Raw genomic sequence first — 23,400 nt, 5'->3', positions numbered from 1 at the left:
TGGTTTTGTTGATTTCTCTGAGGTCTTGGAGGAGTCTCCAAGTTCCTGATTTTTTCTTAATTACAAATATAGGAGTGTTCCAAGGAGAGGTGGTGGATTCTAAGTGTCCAGCAGCTAATTGTTCCTGTACTAACTTGGTGGCTGCTATAAGTTTTTCTTGAGTTAATGGCCATTGATCTACCCAGATAGGAGAGTCTGACTTCCATTTTATTTTGTCTGCGTGGGGTACAGGAAAGTCAATGGCCATCACGGAAAATTTTTGTTCCCTACTCCCTAAACGGTCATTCTTGGGTATAACAGTAAGAGGTTCTTTTATACCTTGGCTATTTTTTCCTAGGCCCTGGCTGGGCAGATAGCCTTGGTTAAGCATTTGTTGGGTGATTATATCATTCGGGCTAGCCATGACAAGTTTCAATTGAGATAAAACGTCACGTCCCCATAAATTAATGGGTAACCCAGCTACTATATAAGGTTGGACTTGTCCTGAATTTCCTTATCTTTCCAGATTAAAATCTTAGAACTTTGTTTGGGGTTAGTGGATTGACCAATGCCTTTGAGATGGGTTACAGATGTATTACAGGGCCAACTAGGAGGCCACTGTTGGGCTGATATCACTGTAGCATCTGCTCCTGTATCAACCAATCCTTCAAAGGATCTGCCATCTAATTGTAGAGTTAACAATGGCCTTTCAGTGGTGATTTGTTGTACCCAACAGGCATCGGAAGAGCCAAAGGCAGCATTTGATCTGGAATTTGTATCACAACTTTTATGTGTTGACTCTAACGGGAGTGGCAGGAGTTGGGCTATTCGCTCTCCCTTAGATACGGATATTGGGCCTGCTGGAGCAGAGGCTAGGAGAGTGATTTGTCCTGTATAATCATTATCAACAACTCCTGGTATAATATGGAGGCCAACTAATGCAGGGCTTTTTCGTCCTAAAGTTAGACCAAAGGTGCTGGAGGGTAAAGGCCCATAGGTTTCTGTGGGGAGCAGCTGGATACCTTGGTCAGGTATTAATATTGTGTTGGTGGCGGAACAGAGGTCCAATCTTGTGCTTCTTGGGGTGGCACAGGAGGGAGAACTGATGTCTGCGCAGGGAGGATTCGCTGCTGTTGGGCTTGGGGAACGAACCTGATAGCCCCTTGGTTCGTGCTTGGTGATGGGGCCAGGGGCTGGCCCCTCTGGGAGTTTCCCTGAAGCGGTGGGAGGGGTGTGCCTTTAATAGTTGTCTTAGAACGGCATTCTTTAGCCCAATGTAAACCGCGCCGGCATCGAGGGCAAACAGTTTTTGTGGGAGCGCGAGGCAGGTGAGGCTGGGTCCCTGTCGGACACTGGCGGGCGAAGTGTCCTGGTTGCTTGCAATTAAAGCAAGTTTTTTTTTTATTGTTATCTATTTTGATGTCTTTTAGTGCCATTCCTATGGCTAATCCGATTGCGTGAGAGGTTCCTATGCCTGAGCAAAGTTTAATATAATCAGACAGACTGCCGGAACGGTGAGGTCTTATGGTTGCTTGACAGGTCGGGTTAGCATTTTCATAAGCTAGGTGTCTAACAAAGGCACTTTCTGTTTCTCCTCCCCCCGACTAGTCGCTCAGCAGCATCTGTTAGGCGACTAATGAAGTCGCTGTAAGGCTCGTCAGGACCTTGGCGGATTTTTGCTAGGGAGGTAGTAGCAGAGCCTTTAGGAGGAAGGCGCCGCCAGGCCTTAAGGGCTGCATTTTGGACTTGAGCTAAAAGGCCTGGGGGGAAGGCTGCTTGGGCTTCATTTGTTTCATAGGGGCTTCGCCCGAGCAGTTTGTCTCTTGTCCATGAGCGTGAAGTTTTACTTTCACTATTGCGCTGCGCAATCTCACAGCAATTTTCTACAAAATCAGTGCGCCACAAAACATACTCTCCTCCCGACAAGGCGGCTCGAGCTAGGGAAGGCCAGTAATACGAGTTAGCCATCGATCGCTCAGGCTTTCAATGAAGGCTAATGTAAAAGGAGCCGTGGGGCCATAATTGGTAACAGCTGTTTTTAAGTCTTTTAGGTGTTTAAGTTAAGGCAGCGATATTTTTGGGCTTTAGCTGTATTTTCTATATGATTACCAGACCTTTCATTGTCTGAGGGCTCTCCCTCGGAATTCTGTTCTTGGTCTGGAATATCTGGGTCTTGGGAGTCAGGGGCGTACTCGTCCTCACTCTCTTCTGACTTCTGGGGGGGTTTCTGGGCAACGGCCGCGGGCGAGTGGGCGACCGCGAGTGACTGGGAAGGCTAGGATTGGGTTTTTAGGTTTCGCTTTCTTTATGGGGTTTTTGGGGAGTGAGGGAGTTTGCACGGGATTTAATGATGTTAGTTCAGCGTCAAGGGCTTTAATCTCTTTAATGAGCTGAACATGTTCACGTTTTTGTTGCAAAATTTCTTTAAGTGAAGAGACTTCTTTGGTTAGAGAAATTTTTGCTTGTCAGATGGGGTCAGATGAGAGGGGGAAGTTGTGAGATGGCTCTAAATCAGGGATTTGAAATATAGGAACACATTGAGGGGAAATAGGTTTATATGGAGGGGGTCTGAAGCTTCTATTAGTGGCACCATGAAGGGTTGGCACCGTAAGGCGCCAGGGGTCTTCATGCTCATAGTAATGAACAGCTTGCTCCTCTATGGGCTCTTCATTTCTTAGGTTTAAATGATCTGTTTGGTGTCTTAAAGACGTGAGCGAAGGATAGATATTTGGGATTTTAGGAGGATCAGGTTTATCGTGGGTGTCTGAAGAATTTATATTAGGTTGAAGTTTAGGAGATTCTTTAGTAGGAACGGTGGGGTCTTCAGGGATATCTACAGCTACTGAAGGACAGGCAGAGGGTGGTCGGGAGTTGTCTTTAAGGGCTATTTCTCCTGTTTTGATTGTATCTTTAATGTCAGGGTCTTGAGAATGAACCTCAAGGATGTCGTGAATAAGGTTCCAGTAAGAAAATGCTGAAACAGGAACTTTTTCAGGGCCAAAGGTCCAATAAAAGTCCTGGAGGGCATCACCAACTCTCTTCCATCGCTTATGATCGACAGTGCCTTCGAGGGGAAACCAAGGGCAAGTCTCATGAATAAAGGAAAAAAATTGTCTAAGATCTTTTCTTTTAACCCTTACACCTCGTGTCCTGAGGGACTCCTTGAGTCCGCTAAGAAATACCTCGTGGGAGTTCAGTGAGTTGCCCATTAGGCTGGTTGGGATTTCTATTCTATGTAAGCTAGAATTACACTAATGCAGCCGCAACCACGCCAATGTTCTGAACTACTGGAGGCACTCTCATCAGCTCAGGCAGCCCTTGCTTAAGTAGGACGGCCAGCAAGTATAATCCGCCTGCTGGGACCCTCTAGGGCAGGGCCTCTGTAGTCAGAGTCCTTCGTGCAGGCCCTAGAGGTGAACGACCGTTAGCCCAAAGTAAGCACAAGGTTTTCAGAGAGGAACAACCAGAGGACAGGACAAGGAATAAATCGCGGCAGCAAACTAGAGGGAGGGGATCAGTGAGAACTCACAAGAGGTATTTAAGATGCTTGCTTGGGGGATGCGTCTACTCACCTCTCCGGGATCTGTATTACGGACGGGTGAGCCGCAGTGATCCTCAACGCAGAGTCGACATCAGGTGAATACCCGTGCGATGACTCAAATGAATGCCTGGCCAGGGCTTACGAGCAGACATTTCAGCAGGAGTCTCAGGTCCCGGGGTGCCCCACGTTGGGCGCCAGTCTGTCCCGTCCCGCGGGACGAACGTGGGGTGTAGCCAGAGACGCCTGCAGAAATGAAACAAGCAAGGGACACAAAGAACGAGCAGCAAGACACGATGTCTGATCAAGCTGGCACAGTTTATTGTTTGCAGGCTCAATTTATACAGGTTAGGAAGGAAGGGGCGGGTCAAAAAAACAATTGGCTTTTAGATGGTGCCGGTGGGAAGGTGTAGAGGGGTGATTGGGCCTTGGTTGGCGCCGGCGGGAGCAGAGGACCCGGAAGAGAAGCGGGAAGTTCACCATTTTGCGGGTGAGGGCCTTTTGGTCTCCGGCAATTTGCAGTCATACCGCGCCCCCCACCCCAAGAGAACCACTTCCAGCGGTTCTTTCTTTAGACCGTCGCCAGTGTGCGGGATCTGCGCCTGCCCGCCTCTCCAGCTGCTGCTCCGCTCCCACTCCGCGCCCTTCTCCGGCGGAACCGGGGCCGCCTCGGCCCGCGGGAGGCAGTCAGCCCGGGGTGACAGGCTAGGGGCGCGGCCGCCTTGGGCTGCCGACGCCCTCACCGAAGACGGCAGTCGTCGGGGCAGCGGCCCGCGGGCGGTCCTTCCGGAGCCCCGGGTCCTCCCTGGCGCTTCTCGGGGCTGCGCGCTCCAGCCCCGGGCTCCCGCCGCTCTTCCCCGTTTCCCGGGACCACCGCGCCTTCCCCGCCAGCGCCCGTGTGAACCGTCGCGGCCCCGTCCTGACCTGATCCCAGGGCGCACAGGGCGCCCCTTCCGTGTCGCCCCGGGGACTGCGGTCGGTCCCCAGGCCCTCAGGGCCCCGCCGCCGCCGCCGCCGCCCGACCCCGCCTCGGTCGTCCGCGGCCGCACCCCAGCGAAGACCCTCGCCGCTCCGCCGGGACCCCGCCCACCGCGTCCCCATGACGACGGGTGGCCGCGCGGCCCGCCGCGGGCGGAGGCGGAAGTCCTGCCCTGGTGTCCCGTGATGCATTGCGAGCGCAACGTAGCCGGAAGCCGGTGGCGGCGGGGCGGGCGGCCGGCGCGCGTCCTCGGAGCTGCTCGCTGCGCGGCCCGACCCCGCTTGGACCCCGGCTCCACCCTGCCCCGAGCCCGATCGCCGTCGGCCCGGTCCCACTTGGACTCCGCTTGGACCCCGGCTCAACCTCGTCCGGACCTCGCCAAGACCGCCGATTGCTCTGCCCGGACTCCGATCGACGTCGGCCCGACCCTGCTTGGACCCCGACTCGACACTGCCCGGACCCCTCTTGGATCTAGCCCGCCGGTAAGCGCGCGGCCCGAGGTCCCCGGCGCCCGCGCCCCGGGCACGGCTCGGCGACGCCGGCCGGGACCCCAGCCCCTCCGCCCCGCGCGCTCCACCTCAGGGTCTGGAATCCCCCATAGTCACGAGCCCCTGCCCGCCCACACCGACTGCGCGGGGTGAGCCGGGCCCTGCCCCTGTCCCCTCCTCCAGACGCCTGACCCGGCCTGGACGCAGGGTCTGAAGGCCGAAGGGCTCTGCCCTGATGCTGGGAGGCGAGTCGCATCGTACAGGGCAGCCGGTCTGCTTCGGTTACCTCTCCTCCTTTGCTTTGGGGCTGATGGATGCCCCTGGGGGAGGGAAAAGAAACCAGGGAGGGACGTCACGTTCTTCTGCAGTTTTCATGGGTTTAGGTGGAACTGTGCTTCTCGTCTGCCCTGTTCCACGACTGCATGCGGACTGCCAGGTCTGAGAAGCAGTCGTGCCCACGCAGTGCAGGCCTAGCCCACCTGCGGGCCCAGGGGTGACCGGCTTGGGGTGGCTTTGGCCCCCGCTCCCGGGGCCATGCCCAGCCAGAGTCCAGAAGCACTGTTTGTTAGGATGGAAAAGAGCTGTTCTTACACACGGGCGCTTTGGCGCTTCCAGCCGTTTCTGGGAAGGAGGGTTACTATTTCTGTCACCTGTGTAACAGCCTGGGGACCAAGGGACCAACTTCATGAACTCAGAAAAACTGCCTTGTTTGGCTCTGCTTTCTCTGAACTTAGGTCCACTCATAGAAAGCTACTTCGTTGTGTTTTCAACATTAAAACAGGATTCTTGGGTTAATTTTCAAGGCAAAGTGTATTTATCGCTTAGAAAGTTAGGAGGTATTTGTTTTCCTGTATTGAAGTCGGCACTGCAGAGAACTAAAGGCACCCACGTCCAGAACTGGTCACTGGGGAGCCCCCCTCAAGCCCAAGGCAAGTCCGTTACTTTTCACATATTTTCTCTCTAGTAGTTCTACAAACGTTCACTCTGCCTTTTTTTGTTTCACACAGTTAGAAATTCAGAGCAGGCTCACCCCGGTGCCGACTTCAGTTGGGCCATGTCCCGTTGACCAGAATGTGAGCTCTGACACACTTCAAGGGCTCAGGGCTGAGTGTGGAGACTTGCATGGGGCAGTTGTACCTGACAGCCCCGTGCACCAGCCCCCTGGGGCTCCCTAGTGGTCACCAACGAGATAAATGTGTGCAGAGGGCTTTATGGACTCAAACCCAGCAGGACGTCTCCAAGGGTGTGGTCACCCATCCCAGCCTCCCCTGCTTTGGGGCCGTCTCTTGCATGATGATGGTATTCCGCCCGAATGGGTCGGACCAGGATTATAAGCTCAGGAATTTGCCCTGTGATCTGAGGGTTTCAGAAGACTGTCACGCAGCCCAGAACCGCACAGGAGCTCAGAGTGGACTCTGGGTTTTGTTTCCGTAATGAAAGAAAACAAACGTGTACTTTCTGACTTCCACCTGCCGAAAATGAGCATTAGGCATCGTGAACTTCCAGAGCTCCAAAATCCGGTTGTGTGGAAAGCCGGGGTTCCCTCAGCAGTAACTCACTTCTGCATACTCAGATTAAAGATGGGGTACAGGGCAGTCCTCTCGTGTACAGCAGTGAGGTAGCAGCGGTGTGGCGCTGTGAGTCCTTCCAGGTTCCCAGAGCATGTGTTGCCTTGGGTGTCAGAGGCCACAGCTCACAGGTTCCATTCACAAGCCAGGGAAGGGCGAGCTTCAGAGATGCCAGGCATGAGCTGGCGGTGGTGGAGGTGGCCTGAAACCCGGAGCCCGTCAGCGTGGTGTGTGCAAGACTGCGGGTTAGTTCATGTCCACTGTTGTGCTCGGCTCTGCCGTCTCCTCCAGCTTGAATCTCTCTGAGGTTTTCCTGGTCATGATGCAGTGGGCCACCAGTTGAAGTTGGGCTGTGCCATGGTTATGAGTCACCGAGACAGGTGGCTGCTGTTCCCCAGCAGTGTCCCCATGAGGCGTGGTGGCAGGTGTGCCTGCTGTGGCCGTGCTGTCCCTCCATCCTTCACAAGGCCCATGAGGGACCCACCTGCAGACCCTCCCTCAGGCCAGCCTCCACACATCAGTGGGGGCCACCGCTTCTGACCCATGCTAGCTGGGGAGGAGGAGGGTTGGTGTGGGGTGTGGAGAATTCAGGGCTCCCTGTCTTCAAAGGTTATCAGAGTGTGTCCCCCCTTCAGGTGAGAAATCAGATTTAGTGGCCTCTCTGTGCGTGTTTCATAAAGATCACCCCTTGCTGCAGGCTCCGTCAGAAGAAGACTGTTTGTGAACTGTATGGTCTTGGTACATGACGTTTGAGTGAGGTGACCCAGTAATCACGTCATTCCCAGCAGCTGCGCTACCGCTGGCCTGGGAGCACTGGGGATGCTGGTCTCTCTTATAGGTGGAGAGCAGGTTCCTCCATGGAGGGCTCCAGTGCTGCCGTTGTTAAGTAGTGGGACCACACTCTGGCTTCTGCACAGCTCGGGTGAATTTTCCTGGTAGTGGTTTTCCTGTAAAGTACCTGCTTGTAAGTTTTCAAAGCTCTTTTTCTCTTCGGCAGCACCATGGCCAGCCCAAGAACCAGGAAGGTGCTCAAAGAAGTCAGGGCACATGATGAAAACAACGTAAGTGCCTGCTGCTCCGTGACACTGGGTTGGGTTTAGCTGCCCCCTCAGAAGGTGCCTGCAGCCTCAGAGTCCCCCACCCTGCCCCGTCACTGTTAGTCTTGAAGCCCGCCTCTCCTCTGCCCCTTTTAGGGGCCACCGCTGGGTTACTGGGGGCCTTGGGCCCTGCCCTGAGCCGCCTGGTGACTTATATGTGGCCCTCTTTGCAGGTGTGTTTTGAGTGTGGTGCGTTCAACCCACAGTGGGTGAGTGTGACCTACGGCATCTGGATCTGCCTGGAGTGCTCGGGGAAGCACCGCGGGCTCGGCGTGCACCTCAGGTCAGCCCTGCGCCCCCACTGTCGGGGCCTCCCCAGCGCCGCGTGCCTGTGGGTATCACACCACGAGCTCCTGTCCCAGGGAACACAGGTGTCTGACTCGCGGGCTGGTTGCAGTGGGCTCCTGGCCCCTGCTGCTGGCAGTAAGAGTGCCTTCTGCCCTCAGCTTTGTGCGCTCTGTCACCATGGACAAGTGGAAGGATGCGGAGCTCGCGAAGATGCAGGCTGGGGGGAACACCAAGTTCCGAGAGTTCCTGGAGTCTCAGGAGGACTACGACCCCTGCTGGTCCCTGCAGGAGAAGTACAGCAGCAGAGCTGCGGCCCTCTTCAGGGACAAGGTGAGGGGGGCCTGCTGCTGGTGGGGCTCAGCTGCTGGCCGCCTCAGTGGTCCTGGGCTTCGTGGTTCTTCTGTGGGCTCTAACACCCCTGAGGCCATGCACAGCCCACATGCACACGGGATGTCATTTGGGGGACAGATCGGCGGGTCCAAGGCACTTGGGGTTGGAGTCTCTAACCAAGAACTGCCAGCGAGTTGGGCTGAGGCCCAGTCTCCTGTTTCTGGGGGCACCCAGCCTGGCAGGGGCTGCTCGTGGGGCACACCAGCATGCCCTGGAGCAGACGGCATCCATGGCTGCCCCTGCTGCTTCCAGGCTCACCAATCCCTGGTGCACTTGGCAGGTGGCCACTCTGGCCGAAGGCAGAGAATGGTCCCTGGAGTCATCGCCTGCGCAGAACTGGACCCCACCCCAGCCTAAGATGCTGCCGTCCACCACCCTCCGGTATCTACTCTGCTGGCCTCGAGTTGGGCTCTGTGTTTGCAGCCACAGCTAAGGAATCCCATGCTGTTGCGGGAGCAGCTCAACCTGCGAACTCCTCCCAAAAGTCCTTCGGAAAAACTTTTTAGGTTGCTGGGCAACACAAGCTTTTCGCAAAAATTCAGACAGTAAAGACGTGTCTAAAATAAAATGCACCACCCTCCCACCCCTCAGGTGCCAGTTCAATGCAGAGCCTTCCAGACAAGTGCCCACAACTTACCTGCAGTTCTGCAGGCAAAGGCCTGGCCAGGCGTTTATGTCCCTTTGTCCTGTGTGAGGGTTGCCTTCCTACCGAGAGCTCAGATGCACTGTCGTGGGCTGGTCCCTGTGCAGATGCTCTGTGTTCTCACGTGTTGGAGGCTGGTGTTCTGGATACCCAGTGCCCCTCCCCTTCTCCTCCACATTTTATATTGAGCATCCCCACTGGACCACACCTGAAGGGCTGGCTTCAGCCTTGGCCCTCTGCCCTGCTGCCCCGCTGTGGCGGACAGACACATGGAGCCGCTGCTGAGGCCCTGCTGGGGGCTGGCGTGCCTCTGTGTCCCTTGCCAGCTTCAGCACACAGCCTGAGCCTATTGTGGGTAGAGCTGGGACCCAGCCCAGGAAGACAGATGTGCACCCACCAGAGACCCTGGGGGTCCCAGTGGCGTCTGCCGCCCTCTGTGGGCTTCCCCGACCTTTGATGCTGGACTCTGTTTCAGAGCCTCTGGGCAGCCACAGAACCCAGGTGCCTCGTCGGACAAGGCTTTTGAAGACTGGCTTAACGATGACCTTGGCTCCTGTCAGGGGTGAGGCCTGCAGCAGCTGGGGGCCAGGGGGCTTGAGTGGCCAGGCTGGAGGGACTGGAAGGGGGTGGCTGGGCTGGGCTGAGGGGGAGGCTCAGGCCGGCTTGCCGAGGCTGGGCGGGTGGTGGGCACTTGGGAGGCCTGGGGAGGCCCAGGCAGACTCAAGCCATGGGGATCTGGCCCCTTGGAGCAGGACTGCCCCTGCGAGGGTGTCTGGGGCCTGCTGCTTTCTACGGGCAGGGGCACAGAATCAGCGAGTCCTGAGTGTGGCAGGCTCTGGGCCAGCCCAGGTTAGAAGAGGGGTCACTAGTAGAAAACCTAATACGTGGCAGAGACAGAATATGTTTTGCTTGCTGGGCGCTGTCTGCCCTGTAGACAAGCTTCTGTTCCTAGAGCTGCCAGATCCAGCTGTTTGCTGTTCTGCAGCCATGGTGTTGGCTTTGGGTCTTGCTGGGGTTCCTGCTGGGCACAGCAGGAGTCCTTTTCAGGGAGCAGAGGAAGCCTGACCCCGTGTGTGGCCAGGCCATGTGCAGTGTTCTCCCACTGCGTGGGTGTGTGTGCGTCGTGGCCTTCGGGGGCACCTGGGGGCTGCCTTCCACCCCTCAGCCTGCAGGAACAGCATGCGTGCTTGTGTTTTCTGTCAGGGCCTCGGAGAACCGCTATGTGGGGTTTGGGAACACGGTGCCACCTCAGAAGAGGGAAGACGACCTGCTCAACAGCGCCATGGCATCCCTGTACTCGGTGAGAAGCCTGGGGGCCAGTGCCAGGGCCCAGGAGGTGGGGTGGGGAGCTGATCCTGTTCTGGCCGGGCCCTGCCCCCTTCCTTCTCTGAAACTTCTTTTCAAATGTGGTTCATGTTACGTGGATCCAGATGTGTTCCAAATTTAAGGAGGCATGTTTCCCCCTAAGCACCAGTGCCCCCTGGGCCTGCCGGTGGTGGTTCTCTCTTAGGGCACCAGGCACAGCTGCAAGTGGCCTGCCCGTGAGCGCTGGCCCCTGTGCTGCTCCGTGGGCCGGCCCTGTAGAGACAAGACACACCTTCAGTGGCAGAGGTGAAGCCCTCGGAAGCCGCTGGGCCCCAGCACCCCTGGGAATGGCTCCCTCAGCTACATGTGCATGGCCCTCCCTGTGCTCCGGCACTCCAGGTCATTTTCCAAGGAAACTGGCTTTTGCCGATGGTTTCTGTTCGTCGCAGTGCTGTCTGTGAGTTCAGCAGTCGCACACCACCAAGGGTCCATTCAGAGAGGGCGGGTGAGATGACAGCCGGCGTGTCTGTCCCGTTAAAAGGCCAGAATGGGGGCCCTTCCCACTAACAGGGCAGGGTTTCTTGCATGACCAGCGGACACGGCAAGAGCAGAGAATGGGTGGAATGTGGGAGGTGGAAGCCAGGATGGTCCCTGGCACCATGTGCACCAAGGAGTGAACCACGTGTGTGGCGGGAGGTCCTGCGCCCCCTTCACACTGTCCCCTTGGCACCACACACATCATTCCAAAAGTGAATGAGCTTGTTCAGAAATATTCAAAACTGCTGAGGCGCCCCATTGCCAGTCCCGGCTCTGATCGAGGCCTGGAGGGGCTGACTGGGGTGCAGGCAGCCAAGGGCACCACCCCTCAGGCCTTGCCGAGTCTTCTCCAGGGAACAAAGGCAAACGTTTAGCCTCAAGCCTGTGGTGCCAGTTGATGTTTAAAAGGCAGCCCCGGGGTGGGGTGTTCGGTGTCTCTGTCCCCCTCCTGTGGACCTTTGATTCCCAGAGAAGCAGCTGACCGTGCTGTCTCCCAGAGCAAGGGGTTCTGCGTCGGCTTTAAGAGGATGAGGCTAAGTTGGGATTTATGAGGCACTTGTATTTCTAAATAGCTGTGATTTATTCTGGAAACACTTGGAGGCACAGGAGAACAGGTTGCAGGGGGCGGCCCCTGCACCCAGGCTGTCTGTTTGGACTGGGTCCTGGGTCCTCGCCCCCAGGAGGGAGGCTCTGGGGTGGGGCCGGGCTGGGCAGGGGCGGCAGTGTGTGGCATGTGGAGTGCCTGTGACAGGAGGGCCACCCTTCCTGCAGAGGGGCCATGGGTGGGTGAGGAGCCCTCCGGAGTGGCCTTACTGCTGCGCTTAGACAGACCCTCCTTGGCGAGGAGGGTGGCAAGCTGGATGGCCTGGAGGGCAGAGCCTTCCAAGCAGCCGCGTGTGGGACCTGACGTGACCTCTGTTTTGTCCTCTCAGGGCTGGAGCAGCCTAGCCACGGGAGCAAGCAGGATCGCCTCAGCCGCCAAGGAGGGTGTAAGTAACCGATCTCAGCACGCTGCCCACAGAACTCACACAGGCTGCACTGTCTGACCTGGGAGAAGGTTCTGGCCAAAGGGTGCTGGGTGTTCAGGGCCACAGGCTCCCCTCCTGTGCCCAGGGCCACATGTCCACCTCCCCTGGGGCTCATCTGCCCCAGCCAGTTCCCAAGTCCGCACCAAAGTCTTTTGCTTTAATAGTGGATGTGTCTGCATGCTGGAGATGATCTGTTTGCAGAGGATGCCTGGCTCTAGAAGAAAAGATATGCCATGCTGGGGGCATCCTGTGCTGCAGACACACGCCCATCCAGGCCAAGGGTCACAGGTGGTGGCCCTTCAGCCTGAATCTCTGCTGCTGGGCACCCAGGGCAGAGCCAGCAGTCTGAGTTCCTGCCCCCTGGCCTGCTCCGCAGCCCAAGGGTGCACAGTGGACAGTGGGAACATGCTGGGTTTTGGGCAGTGACCTGATGGGTGCCGGGCAGGAGGGAGCAGGCGAGAAGCCTGTATGAAGGCATCCCCAGAAGGGGATCATGGGCTAGGCTGTGGAGGCAGGTGGCAGGAGGGAGAGCCCGGAGCAGGGACGCAGGCGGCCCTGGTGCACAGACCCAGAGCAGACAGGCCCTGTAAGAACCATGGCTGGAGTGTTCTGAGGACCAGAGCCAGTGAGCTCGGGCCCACAGCTGCCCAGACAGCCAGCGGGGCCCACGGGTGGGCCGGCCTGGCTGGTGTGAGGGTGCAGTGAACACCTCCTGGTACTTGCGGTGGCCGCTATGCCATGTCCTTCTCTGTCCAGCCAGGGAGGGAGTTGTCATGGTGGCTCACAGGAGGGGAGGAGGCCCAAGAGGCTTGGCAGTGGGGCTTGCTTCTGAAGGAGGCTGTGGTCCCTGGGGTCCAGGTGCCTTACAGGGGACTATTTGGGTCCCTGCCATTCCATCTTTGTTAAGCCATCGGGATGCTGCACAAAGCTGCACAGCGTGACTGGACCACACTGGCCCTGAGCGGGGGTCTGTGGGAAAAGGTGGGCCGAGGTGGCCATCCTGCAGCTGCAAGTCCCCGCATCCCTGTGCGAGGAGGGCAGAGGCTCTGGGCGGTCATGGGCCCCCTCCTGGGATGGCCTTCTAGTGGGCAGCGTTGAGGGACCCTTGGAACTCCTGTGGGCGAGGGACTGTCAGGAGATGGATCTGGACCGGGTGTCCATCTGAGCTTCTGGGGGACACAGCCACCGACCTTTCAAAGCCTTTGCTTTCCTTCCAGGCCACAAAATTTGGATCCCAGGCGAGTCAGAAGGTAACAAAGCTTCTGGGTTTCATGCTCTCTATGCTCTGGTGTGACGTCGCAGGCTGCCTGGGCGTGCTCCGGCCCTGAGCTCACAAAGGGACGTTGTGTGTGCCGAGGGGCACTGTGGGCCTGTGTCCCCGTGATCTCCTGAGCCCATGGGCGGTGCACACCCCTGTAGGTGCCCACGGCCTAGCAGGTGGGCTGGTGGGCTGAGAGGTCGCATCCCCTGAGGGCCCTGGGGCCAAAACCATGGCTGTGTCTGCAGCCTGGGCACCGGGCAGCTGGCCTCTCACTGAAGGGGCAGTACCTGCACCAGTGGGCACAAGGGAGCTCGCGTGGCTGAGGCTGTGCTGTGTGCGGGGCAACCGAAGGTGGGCTGGGGCGGTGGGTCTGATTCTGTGGAAGTGTCCCTCTGTCCCCAGTGAGTGCGTCTTGTTGTAGGGGAGGCCTTTGTTCCTTCAGATCTTAGCTCGCGGCCCCGGCAATCCCTGTGCAGCTCAGGCTGCGGGCTGGCCTGTCCTCTGGAGGCTGGGGAGCGGGCCTCGTGCACAAGGCAGTGGCCATGCGAGGCTGGCCCAGGCCTGACCGGGGCTGCCAGCCCACGGGAGGGAGGCAGGGAGGTCAGGCATTGGGCACAGGCGCTGCTGTCTGAGGCCGATCCTCTCTGGACCCCATTCTGGTCCTGAACTGCTTGCTCCCACTGATCTAGAAAGCATAAGCTGGAGGGTGGAAGTGGTCATACTGGGCAGTGAACGGCTCTCCCAGTCACTCTGGGGATGCTGTCAGGGCAGTGCCCTGAAACCGGATGATGTCTCAAGATGCTTCCGGGTTGTTGCCAAATGCTGCTGCTCGCCTCTCTCTCTCTCTCTCTCTCTTTCTCTCTCTCTCTCCCCCTCCCACCCTCTCTCCCCCTCTCTCCCCCTTCCTTCTCTCCCTTCTAATCCATCTTCCCATGCCACCCGGGTAAAGTTTTGGGGCTCCAAGCAGCAGCCAGAGCCGGTAAGGCTTGTGACCATCTCTGTGCATGTTCCCCTTGTCTGCCCAGCCTGCGCTTTGCTTTGAGCCGCCCTGTGTGCTGCAGCCATGGGCCTGCGCCGGCGAGGTCTCACCCCCAAGCTACCCTGCCTGGGGCCCTGGCTGGCCCGTCCACGGTGCTTGGGCCAGAGCCCTGGGGTGCAACTCCTGCAGGGACCCACGGGCCTACTTGGCAGGATATTCCTTCCATGTTTTAATTACCTTGAGCCAAATAACTGAAAGGAGTTTTATCTCAGTGGAGAGGCCCTGACAGCCAAGAGGCTCCACCCCAGCGAGGCCTCTGCGGCCCCCAGCCTGAGCTTGCCACTGGCCTTGACGTGTCCTCTGGCTCCATCCCCTTCCCTGCAAGCCAGCTCCATCCTGCCCACCATGGGGCAGGTGGGCACTCACCCCCCAGTGGTAAAGGATGCTCCTGTCTGCATCCCAATGTGCGTGGGGTGGCATGCGACCTGCCGTCAGCACGGCCCTCAAGGGATGGGAAGACCCTGGAGGCGGCCTCGCACCCTGGAGTGGACTCCAGGGCTTGCTGTCCTTGGGCTCCTGCCCACGGTGGTGTGGAGGCCTGCAGTTGTGGTCTCCGTGCGGCCGGGGTTCTCGGGGTCACTGCTTGCGAGTGCAGGCAGCCTGTGTGCTGCGGGCCATCTCCGTGTGATGTGGGCAGAGCTCGCAGCAGACCCTAGACCTGTGTCCTGGGCAGGCATGCTTTTCTCTCCACCAACTCCCTGCCTTTGTCCTTCCAACAGGCTTCAGAGTTGGGCCACAGTCTGAATGAGAACGTCCTCAGACCTGCCCAGGAGAAGGTGAGGGGCCAGCACCTGGTGCCCAGTGACCTGCTGGGCGTACCTCCTCCCCACCCAGAGACCCTTATTCCGTGGGCATCTGGTGTTGGGGGTGTTGTCCGTGCGTGGAGACCCCGTGCTCCCAAAGGCCCCCATCCCCAAGCTCAGCGAGGCCTGGCCTTGTACCCTGCTCCTCAGGGCTGGTGTCCTCTCCTGCCCGGTGGGTGTGCACCTCAGCCCCGGGCCCTGCCCCAGCTCCCCCAGCTCACCTCAGTGGTGTGTGGAGGAGGCTCTGACTGGGCAAGAGCAGCTCTCAGTGGTCTGGGGACTCGGGGCAGTGCCATCCTCACCAGGAGATCGTGGGTGACCGAGACCCCCAGGGCAGGACTCTGCCTTGGACCCCTGGGCTGCAGCACTGTGTGCCCTCTCCATCCCTGCACCTCTCCGGGGGTGGGGAGGGCACATGCTGGGGGTAACCTGTGGGGTGCAGCACCACGGGCCTGCCAGTAATAGGTGTGCTGTGGGTTCTGCTGCTCAGCTGACTGCGCTGTCTTAACCCCTGCAGGTGAAGGAGGGAAAGATTTTTGATGATGTGTCCGATGGTGTCTCTCAGTTGGCGTCCAAGGTAGGGTAGGCCCTGCCAGAGCGGGCACCACTGGAAGCCAGTCCCCATATTGGAGGGCACCTCGCAGCCGAGTGTCCTTGGGAATATGAGGAGGGCTGGGGGGCTGCTGCGTTACTGGCAGCTGGAGGGGTGTGGGAACGGCTTGAGGGGCCCTGGCACTCTCTCCCGGGGGAGCCCCGGCCCGGGTGCGCGGCATGGCCTGGGGCAGCTGGTCGCCCAGCTGCATGAGGCTCCGGGACCAGGGGAGGGCCGTGGGGACCTCCGTGCGCCCGCTTGGAGCAGCCTCGCGTCCCGCCTCTCTGGTGAGCTCCAGAGGTCATAGCCTCACCACGTGGGCGCCTGCCTGTGGCAGGTCCTGTTGGCTGCGCCAGGCTGAAGGCAGGGAGCCGAGTGCTTTGCCACTGGGCGTGTCTCAGCTGCTCCATGTCTCTGGGCAGGACGGGCACGTGCCCAAGCCCAGGCTGAGCCGCCACCTCCACCCCCTGCAGGCCCGGGGAGTCGGCAGCAGGGGATGGCGCGACGTCACCACCCTTTTTTCCGGGAGAGCCGAGGACTCAGACAGGTGGGCCAGGCACCATGTCCTGCGGGGGCTCCCTTCCATGGTTTCCTCCCGTGGGGCTTCTGGGAGGCAGGTGTCATCCCCCAGGGGATCAGGGTCAGTGCCACGCCCCCAGCAGTCAGTGCCGCTGCCCCGTGGGGCTGGCTGAGGGGTCAGCAGGAGGCCCAGGGGCGCAGGCAGCCGAGCTCTGGTCCCCGGCCCTCTGGAGGCTGGGTTGCTGCAGCTGCCAGGTGTAAGCAACTCTGTCCCACGTCCCAGGCTTTGCTTTCTCTCTCCTGCCCCACTGTGGGGTGCTTGGGGACCTGATGGGGAAGTGACCGCAGGTTGGGCCTGGAGCGGCCGCCACCAGAAGGGACCCCCTTTCTCTTGCTCATGGGCAGAACGTCCCATCACTTTCTTCCTGACGTGCTGTTGGGTGTATTAAGTAATGTGATTGTGGTTTGGGGGCAGCAGCTCAGAGGAGGGGTTCCCTGAGGGGCAGCCCCTGTCCTGAGCCAGTTTCCTCCATGGTGCAGAAAAACAGCATCTTATGCTTCCCTTCAGAGCGTCTCCACTTTGTGTGGGCCTGGCCAGGCAGAGGCTGTGGGGGCAGGGGCCCAAGTCCCCCCATGGGCTCTGCAGCCTCGGTTCCCTAGTGGAGCCTCCCAACGGCCAGGCTTCCTCGGCTTCCTCCGCCCTCAGGTAGCCGGGTACTGTGGGGCAGCCAGGCACTCTGCTGCGGGGCCTTGGGGGGCCAGTGGCTGGGGGCCCCTGCAGCAGCTTCCGCTCTCTCCAAGACCCCCAGATGGCCAGAGCTACCAGAACAGCACCATTGACCAGAGCTTCTGGGAGGCCTTCGGGAGCGCTGACCCCCGCAAGGCCCACAGATCCCCAAGCAGCGACAGCTGGACGTGTGCTGATGCCTCGGCTGAGAAGAGAAGCTCTGACAGCTGGGACATGTGGGGCTCAGGCTCCGCGTCCAACGACAGGAACAGCGACAGCGGTGGCGGGGAGACCTGTGGGGGTGGCAGGGAGGGCCGAGCCAAGACCGCTAGGAAGGCAGCCCCACCACCTGTGGTGCTCGATGAGGGCTGGGACACTCAGGACTGGTAGGCCCTGCCCGCCGACCCCAGCTGTGTCCACTTACCACCTGCCTCGCACTCATTCCCACTCGCCCCTAGAAACACAGGCCTGGTGTGGGGACAGCACCTTGGGCCTGGGGCCGCTCAGTGCGTGGGGTCACTCACTCTCCGAGGTCGCGGGGGCTGGGGGAGCAGAGACCAGGCCGCTGTCCTGGGATTTTCAGGTGGCCCTCAGGGCCAGGGCCCAGGGCTCTGTGGAGGCAGGGCTCTACTGCCATAGAGACTGGCCGCCTGGTCATTTTTGCAGCGTGCTCACTAATAAACACCCCCTCGCGGCACCTGCAGCCACATGGCGTCAGTGACGGCACATGTTCTCTGGGCGTCTCCAGCCTCCCCAGTCAGGTTCTTGCAGAGAAGGCCAGGCTCTGCAGCCAGAAGCATGGCATGCTGCACCAGGACTTGCACTGCTGCCTCCTGGACCCCCGACCGGGGGCTGGGGAGCACACCTTCAGCCCAGGGGCTCGTCCTCGTCTGCCACTGGGTCCATGAGTGCCCAGGGTCCTGTGGGCTCCAGCCTTGCCCCGGCACTGGAGCTGGTATCAGCGCCTGAACCGAGCCAGTCTGAGCTGATTCCTTCCTGAACAGCTGGGAAGTCAACAAGGTGGGCCCAGCACACCCTCCGAGCCCATCCGGTGTTGAGCTGCACGTGGCTGCTCTCCTGCTGGGCCTCCTCTGCCCTGTGCCATCCTTGGGGCCTCACAGCCACTAGGGCCCATCTGGCTTTGAGCTCACGCCAGCTTTCCGTTTCCGTGATCAGACTGACTCTGACAGCCCTGCGTGAGAAGTGACGCCATCCATCCTTGCCCGTGGCATGTCTGCTGACCCTCAGGTCACTGTCAGCCAAGCTTTGGCTAGGGGCCCTGGGCCTGAGGCCACCTGTGCAGTCTGTGGAGAGGCCCTGCCCCAGCTGCTGGTGGCCCCTTACCTCGTGGGGCAGGCTCATCTCCTGATGGGTGTCAGGTGGCCATGTAGCCCCATCTCGGGTCTGTCCCCAGGCCGGGAGTGGCAGGAGCCAGCCGTGCCCACAGCCCTCCCTCCTTAGGACACAGCCACAGGAGTTGGGTGCCCAGTGTGGGTGTCCACGCCTTCAGCTACTGCCTAAGGGTCTCGGTTACTGAGCTAGCAGCCTGCTGTGCTTGTGTCTGAGGTTAGGGGTCAGAGGCTTAGGCTGATACAAAGCCCCAGGTCAGACCGAGAGCCAAGCCCACGCATGGCTGGCCTGCCAGGTTGGGGCTGAGGGCCTTTGCTGCAGGGCTGATGCGCTGCCTGCGTGAGCCCGTCAGGTCAGCTCCCTTCAGGATGTGGGGCCAGGTGAGGGCATGTGATCCCAACACTCCTACCCTGGAACTGACCTGTCTGGCTGGAAACCTGATCTGCACAACTTGGGGGGCCTCCGGGCAGTTTTTCTATGGTTTCCCAACCAGGAGCCAAGTTCAACTGGGAGTAAGTCACCCAGTCTGCCCCACAGACGCCAAGGCAGCAATGGGACTGTGTCCTGAGGTTTTAGACCCACTGGAGAGGAGGCCTGAAACCCTGTGGGCACTCTGCTCTCCAGACCTGCTTCTGGGATGCAGGATGTACAGCCTGGGACCCCTCAGGGCAGATGGATGCCCTTGCTGTCCACAGGTGCTGCCCTGTGGGGTCTCCCCTGGCCATACGGGTGCACACACCTGAGCATCTCCTGTACGGGGATCACTGCGTCACCGTAAAGGGCAGAACACTGTGGAGGTGGCTGGGTGCACCCCAAAGGGCCACTTCCACGTGGATGTGAGTGGGGGACAGGCCAGGCATGGCATGGGGCTCCTGGAGGTGCCGGCGGCATGCTCACCAGGAAAAAGGTGGCCGGTGGGGCGGGGGATGTCCGTCCCCTGGGACTGGCTCCTGGGCAGATGCGTGAGCCCCAGGCTTGGGGCAGCCAGGGGCGCTAGAGCCCCTGCACTCACCATCTGTGCCTGTGTCCTGAGGCCACCTCATGGAGGACCTGGTGCCAGAGTGCCGTGGCCAGGAGAGGCTGCGGGAAGCCCAAAGCAGGAGTGTCTCCCGGGCGGTCTCCAAGGGTTACCCTGTCTGGCGCGGCACTTCCGGGTGGGTGCGCTGAGGCTGGACAGGCCAAGGCAGCGGGTCCCAGGTGGGGAGGCAAGTCTGGGCAGGCGTGGTCCCATGTGGGGTGTGGGCTGAAGCCCCTTAGGTCCCGCCCACCTGCACTGGCCTGTTTGCTGGGAGACCCCCTGGCCTCTGGCATGCAGACTCTAGGAGGCCAGCCTGATCGGTCCAGCCGTTCAGGCCTCCTGGCCAGCCCCTGCCATCTGTTTGCCCCAGGCCCAGGGACTGAGCAGCAAACAGCCTACAAGGCCAGCCCCTGCCCGCTGAGCTTCCCATTCTGGAACTTTCCCACCACTGGGGGTGCTGCAAGCTTCCTGCTAGCCATCCCAGCTTTGCTGCTACCCTGTTCCAACAGGCCAATTACTCCAGCCAGGCAGCCCTGCCCAGTGGCCTCAGTGCCCACCAATCCAGATGCTGGCGGCTTTCCTGGGACCCTGCGCCCTAAACAAGGCCCAGCTAGGAAACGGGGAGCAGGCTCATGACAGCACGCAGGTGATGGTGGCAGCTGGAGCCCTGTCGTCTGCAACATCTGCTGTGCACCCCCAGTCCCATGGCTCCACTGGGTGCTGACCAGGCAGACGCAGGCTCTGCCTGCAGTGCTGAAGCCGGGGGGCAGGGTTGGGCCACATAGGGGGTTTTGTGCCCAACAGTCAGAACTGGGGTTCCTGGGCCTCCTCCCCATAATGTGGGGCTGGGCCCAGGGTCCCCACCTGCACGTGGGAATGGGGGATGAGTGCCAGCCAGGCTGTCCCACTGACTGCTGGGCTGTCTGGAAGGGCAGGACTTGCCCGGCAAGGGACTAGCGCCTGGCTCTGTCCTGCCCTTCCTCAGCTGGGACCCTGGGCGGCTCTTGCTCCTGCTGAGCCCTGACACTGCTGTGGGCTGTGGGAACATCGGGAGCGTTGAGTGCCTGCTGATGCAGGGCTGCCTGGGCAGGGCCCAGCCCCCGGCACTGAGGACCAGGCTAGCTGGGGTGGCTGGCAGCCTTGTGGGGGGTGCATGTGAGTGCACATGTGTGTCCTGAGCACCCTGAGCCATGTGACAGGTCTAGTGTGATTGGCCGCTGGGCTGGGTGCCCTCTGCCGGCTGCCGCTGGGTCTGCAGGCCCTCTGGACTCCCTAGGGGCCTGGGGGCCTGGACGCGCACGGTGCCTCTGACATGCAGGGGCTTGGTGGCCAGCCAGGGGCCCTCAGGCCTGGCGGCTCCAGCCCCAGGAGAACCGGCCGTCAGTACAAGAGGCTGGGCTCCACTGCAGGACAGAGCCACCCCGCCGGGCCTCATTTCCTCGCCTAGGCCTGGGATCACAGGCCACCAGCAGCATTCCCATCCTTCAGGTGGTGGACCTGCCCACAGGGGTGAGGTGGTTAAAGCTGGCTGGAGAGGCTGGGGAAGGGGATGGGCCCCTGCCCTTCTGGTAGCAGCCAGCCCCTGACCTTTATCCACCAGCTCCCTGAGCCTCCAGTTAGTATCTGGTCTGGCGACAGCCTCTGCTGGCTGGCAGCCAGGGCCCTGTGCTGTGCCAGCCTCCTCCCCAAGTGCCTTTGCCTCTGGAAGCTAAACCCTAGGCTGGGCCAGGGTGGTCCCAGCGCCACCGGGCTCCTGGAAGCCTCAGCTTTAGGCAGCGGTGGGGCCCGGAGGTCAGGTGGCAGCAGGGTTGGGTGGGGTCTGGTGGGATGCCTGGCTCCCAGGCTAGGGTCCCCGGACCAAGCATTGGCTGGCCCTTATGGACAGGAGGACCACAGAGCAGCAGGTGGTGCAGAGGGCTTCGGAATCAGTGTGGGTGTGGGCATGGGCACTAGAGACTGCTAGAGAGACCCAGGTGGCTCTGTTTGGGATCCTGGGCCCTGGGGGTGATTCAGGAGGAGCAGGGAGGGTGTGGAGATGGTGTGACCCTCCCAGACTGCTCCCCCCAGGCTCTCAGAGACCCTCATGCCCGTCACCCGTAGCTTGGCGCCATGGTAGCCTTGGTCCTGAGGCTCTTCCCACAGGAGCCCCTCTTTGGGGCACAGCCTGTTAAGCGAGGAATCAAGGTGTTTGGCCCTTGCGCCCACAGAGGGGTCTGCGCTCCCTGCCCTTGAGCAGCGCATGGAAGAGGAGAGAGCCGTGGGGGGGGGCTGCAGCGGTGACGTCCAGGGGGGAGGCCTCATAAGCCTGGCCGCCCCGCTGCAGAAGCAGGTGGGTGACTCCTGCAGTCCTGAGGGCAGGTGGGCTGGGAGGGCCTGCAGGGGGGCCGCGGTGATCTGAGGATGACTTCCACCTTTCAGAAGGTGGGGAGGAGCTGAGTTCCTGGCTGGGGAGAGCAGATGCATGCTGGGCGCCCCAGTTCTCAGCCGTGACCTCTGTGACCCTGAAAGGGGTCAGGCCTGACTCTGGGGAGGGGAGGGGAAGGGAGGGTCGGGTCTGGCTTCAGAGTGTGGGTCAGGAGGGGCCGGGGACTGGAGGCGGTTCAAGGACACCCATGAGCTCAGCAGTCAGGTCATGTGCCTGTGTGGCTGTAGGGGAGCTGGGGTCCAGAGATGCTGGTCTGGGTGTCCCCTCAGCACTGAAAGTAGAGGCCGCTCCTAGGCAGTGTGAAGCCTGGAGGGGGAATGGCGTATCCCTGGAGGGGCCCCCACCCCCACCTCCACTCTGGGGCCAGTCCTTAGCCAGCACACCCCTCCCAGGGCTGCAGAGGGCCGCTGTGCCTCCCCTGAGGGCTTCTGCTCAAACTGGGACACTGTCCAGCTGACACCTCTTCGGGCAGGGCTGGCCGCACCTGGCCCGTTTCGTTCCTGGGTCCCTGGGCCCTGAGAGCAGCTGTCCCAGGCTGGTCCAATAAGTGGCCGGAGCAGCGGTCAGGGCTCTGCCGCCCTGTGGAGAGTGTTGCGATGGGGCGGAGGCGGGCAGGGGCCACAGGCTGAGACTGCATCTGATGTGTCTGGGGCCGCTGTCCTCTCATTCCAGGAAGCTCCTGCCAGGCCCCAGGGACTCCGGCCCACTATGGACAGGAGGGCAGGGGCAGCTGTGGGGTGTGTCTGTGAGGAGAGGGGCGCCTGGCGTGGGCTCAGCTCCCTGGCCATAAGGGTGTGGATGGAGAAGTTCTGGCTCTGCAGTCTGGAGGGGACGGGCAGACAGGTGGACACATGGCCGAGCAGCCTCTTCTGCAGGCTACACCAGAGTGTCCTCGCGCACCCCCACCTTGGCGTTGGCTTCTGGCTCTGGCTGGGTGTTGCCCTGGGACCCAGCCAGGGACAAGGTAAGGATGTGGGAGGGGAGGGTCTCTAGGCCTGTGGCCCCCCAGGGCAGAGGCCCCGCTGGCAGGACAAACCTCCCTCCTGCTTCTGACCCTCCCCAGTTCCAAGTTGTGTTTTCTGGTTGTTTTCAAGACAATTATTCCCCTCGTGTCAATGTATCACTTTGGGTCACTCCAAGGGCGCCTTTCCAATGCAGAATCTAGAACCATTCCCTCTTCCCCCCAGGGCTGTCCCCGGCTCGCCCCTGGCACCTTCCTGGTACACCTGCGGGCAGAGGGCCGCACTGCCCCAGCTTCTCTCCCCAGCACCCCGTGCAGCCTCCTGCTCTGTGCGCTGCCTTTGGGCCGCTGCAGGCTTGCAGCCGGGGACATTCTCATCCCACCGCTTCCTGCTGGGCGTTGCCAGTGTCATTTGGATTGTCCTGGGGGGAATGCAGCCAAGCACACCGTGGGGATGTCCTCGTCAGTTCACTCTGTGAAGGGCTGCAGGTTCAGGCCCAGCCAGGAGGCTGGCTCCTGGTCCTGGGAGCACCCGGAGGCTCCGGCCACTCGCACACTTGCTTCGGCTGCAGCCTGGGCGGCTGCCTGGCACACCCTGGGCGCCCCCTGAGTTGAGAGAGGGAAAAAGATCACATCCCGTGCCTCTTTCAGGCTGTGCCTCTTGGAGTGCTGCCGAGGTCTGGCTGCTCACCTCCTGGTTTCTGTTAGGCACGCCTCTCCTGCCCTGGTCGCAGGGCCACGCCACGCAGCTATCTGCCCTGTGGCTCTGACAGGATCACCCTGAAGTGGGACTGAGCCACTAAGTGACCCCACAGACAACTTGAGTTAAGAATTCAGCAAGATGGGCTGCCCCTCGCAAGGGCCC

General features: G+C 60.5%; 1 protein-coding gene across 3 annotated transcripts; it reads left to right on the top strand.

The window, feature by feature from the left end:
- Nucleotides 1-4,697: 4,697 nt before the first annotated feature.
- ARFGAP1 (ARF GTPase activating protein 1) lies at nucleotides 4,698-17,488 on the top strand. 3 transcript variants are annotated; one of them, XM_037006475.2, is made up of 14 exons: nucleotides 4,698-4,978; nucleotides 7,550-7,613; nucleotides 7,823-7,932; nucleotides 8,096-8,267; nucleotides 8,608-8,708; nucleotides 9,446-9,532; nucleotides 10,174-10,270; nucleotides 11,745-11,801; nucleotides 13,058-13,090; nucleotides 14,051-14,080; nucleotides 14,860-14,916; nucleotides 15,461-15,520; nucleotides 16,009-16,082; nucleotides 16,856-17,488. In XM_037006475.2, exons 2-14 carry the CDS (start codon nucleotides 7,554-7,556, stop codon nucleotides 17,169-17,171), a joined length of 1,254 nt encoding a protein of 417 aa, XP_036862370.1. In that variant the 5' UTR covers nucleotides 4,698-4,978; nucleotides 7,550-7,553; the 3' UTR covers nucleotides 17,172-17,488. The 3 variants fall into 3 exon arrangements, with proteins under 3 accessions (XP_036862370.1, XP_036862373.1, XP_036862372.1); XM_037006477.2 differs by lacking the exon at nucleotides 14,051-14,080 and having other exon boundaries at nucleotides 4,701-4,978; XM_037006478.2 differs by lacking the exons at nucleotides 13,058-13,090; nucleotides 14,051-14,080 and having other exon boundaries at nucleotides 4,699-4,978.
- The last annotated feature ends 5,912 nt before the right edge of the window (nucleotides 17,489-23,400 follow it).

This window comes from Manis javanica, chromosome 5, assembly GCF_040802235.1.
Source record: "Manis javanica isolate MJ-LG chromosome 5, MJ_LKY, whole genome shotgun sequence".
Classification (NCBI taxonomy): Eukaryota; Metazoa; Chordata; class Mammalia; order Pholidota; family Manidae; genus Manis; species Manis javanica.
This window is presented reverse-complemented; position numbering and strand designations above follow the sequence as displayed.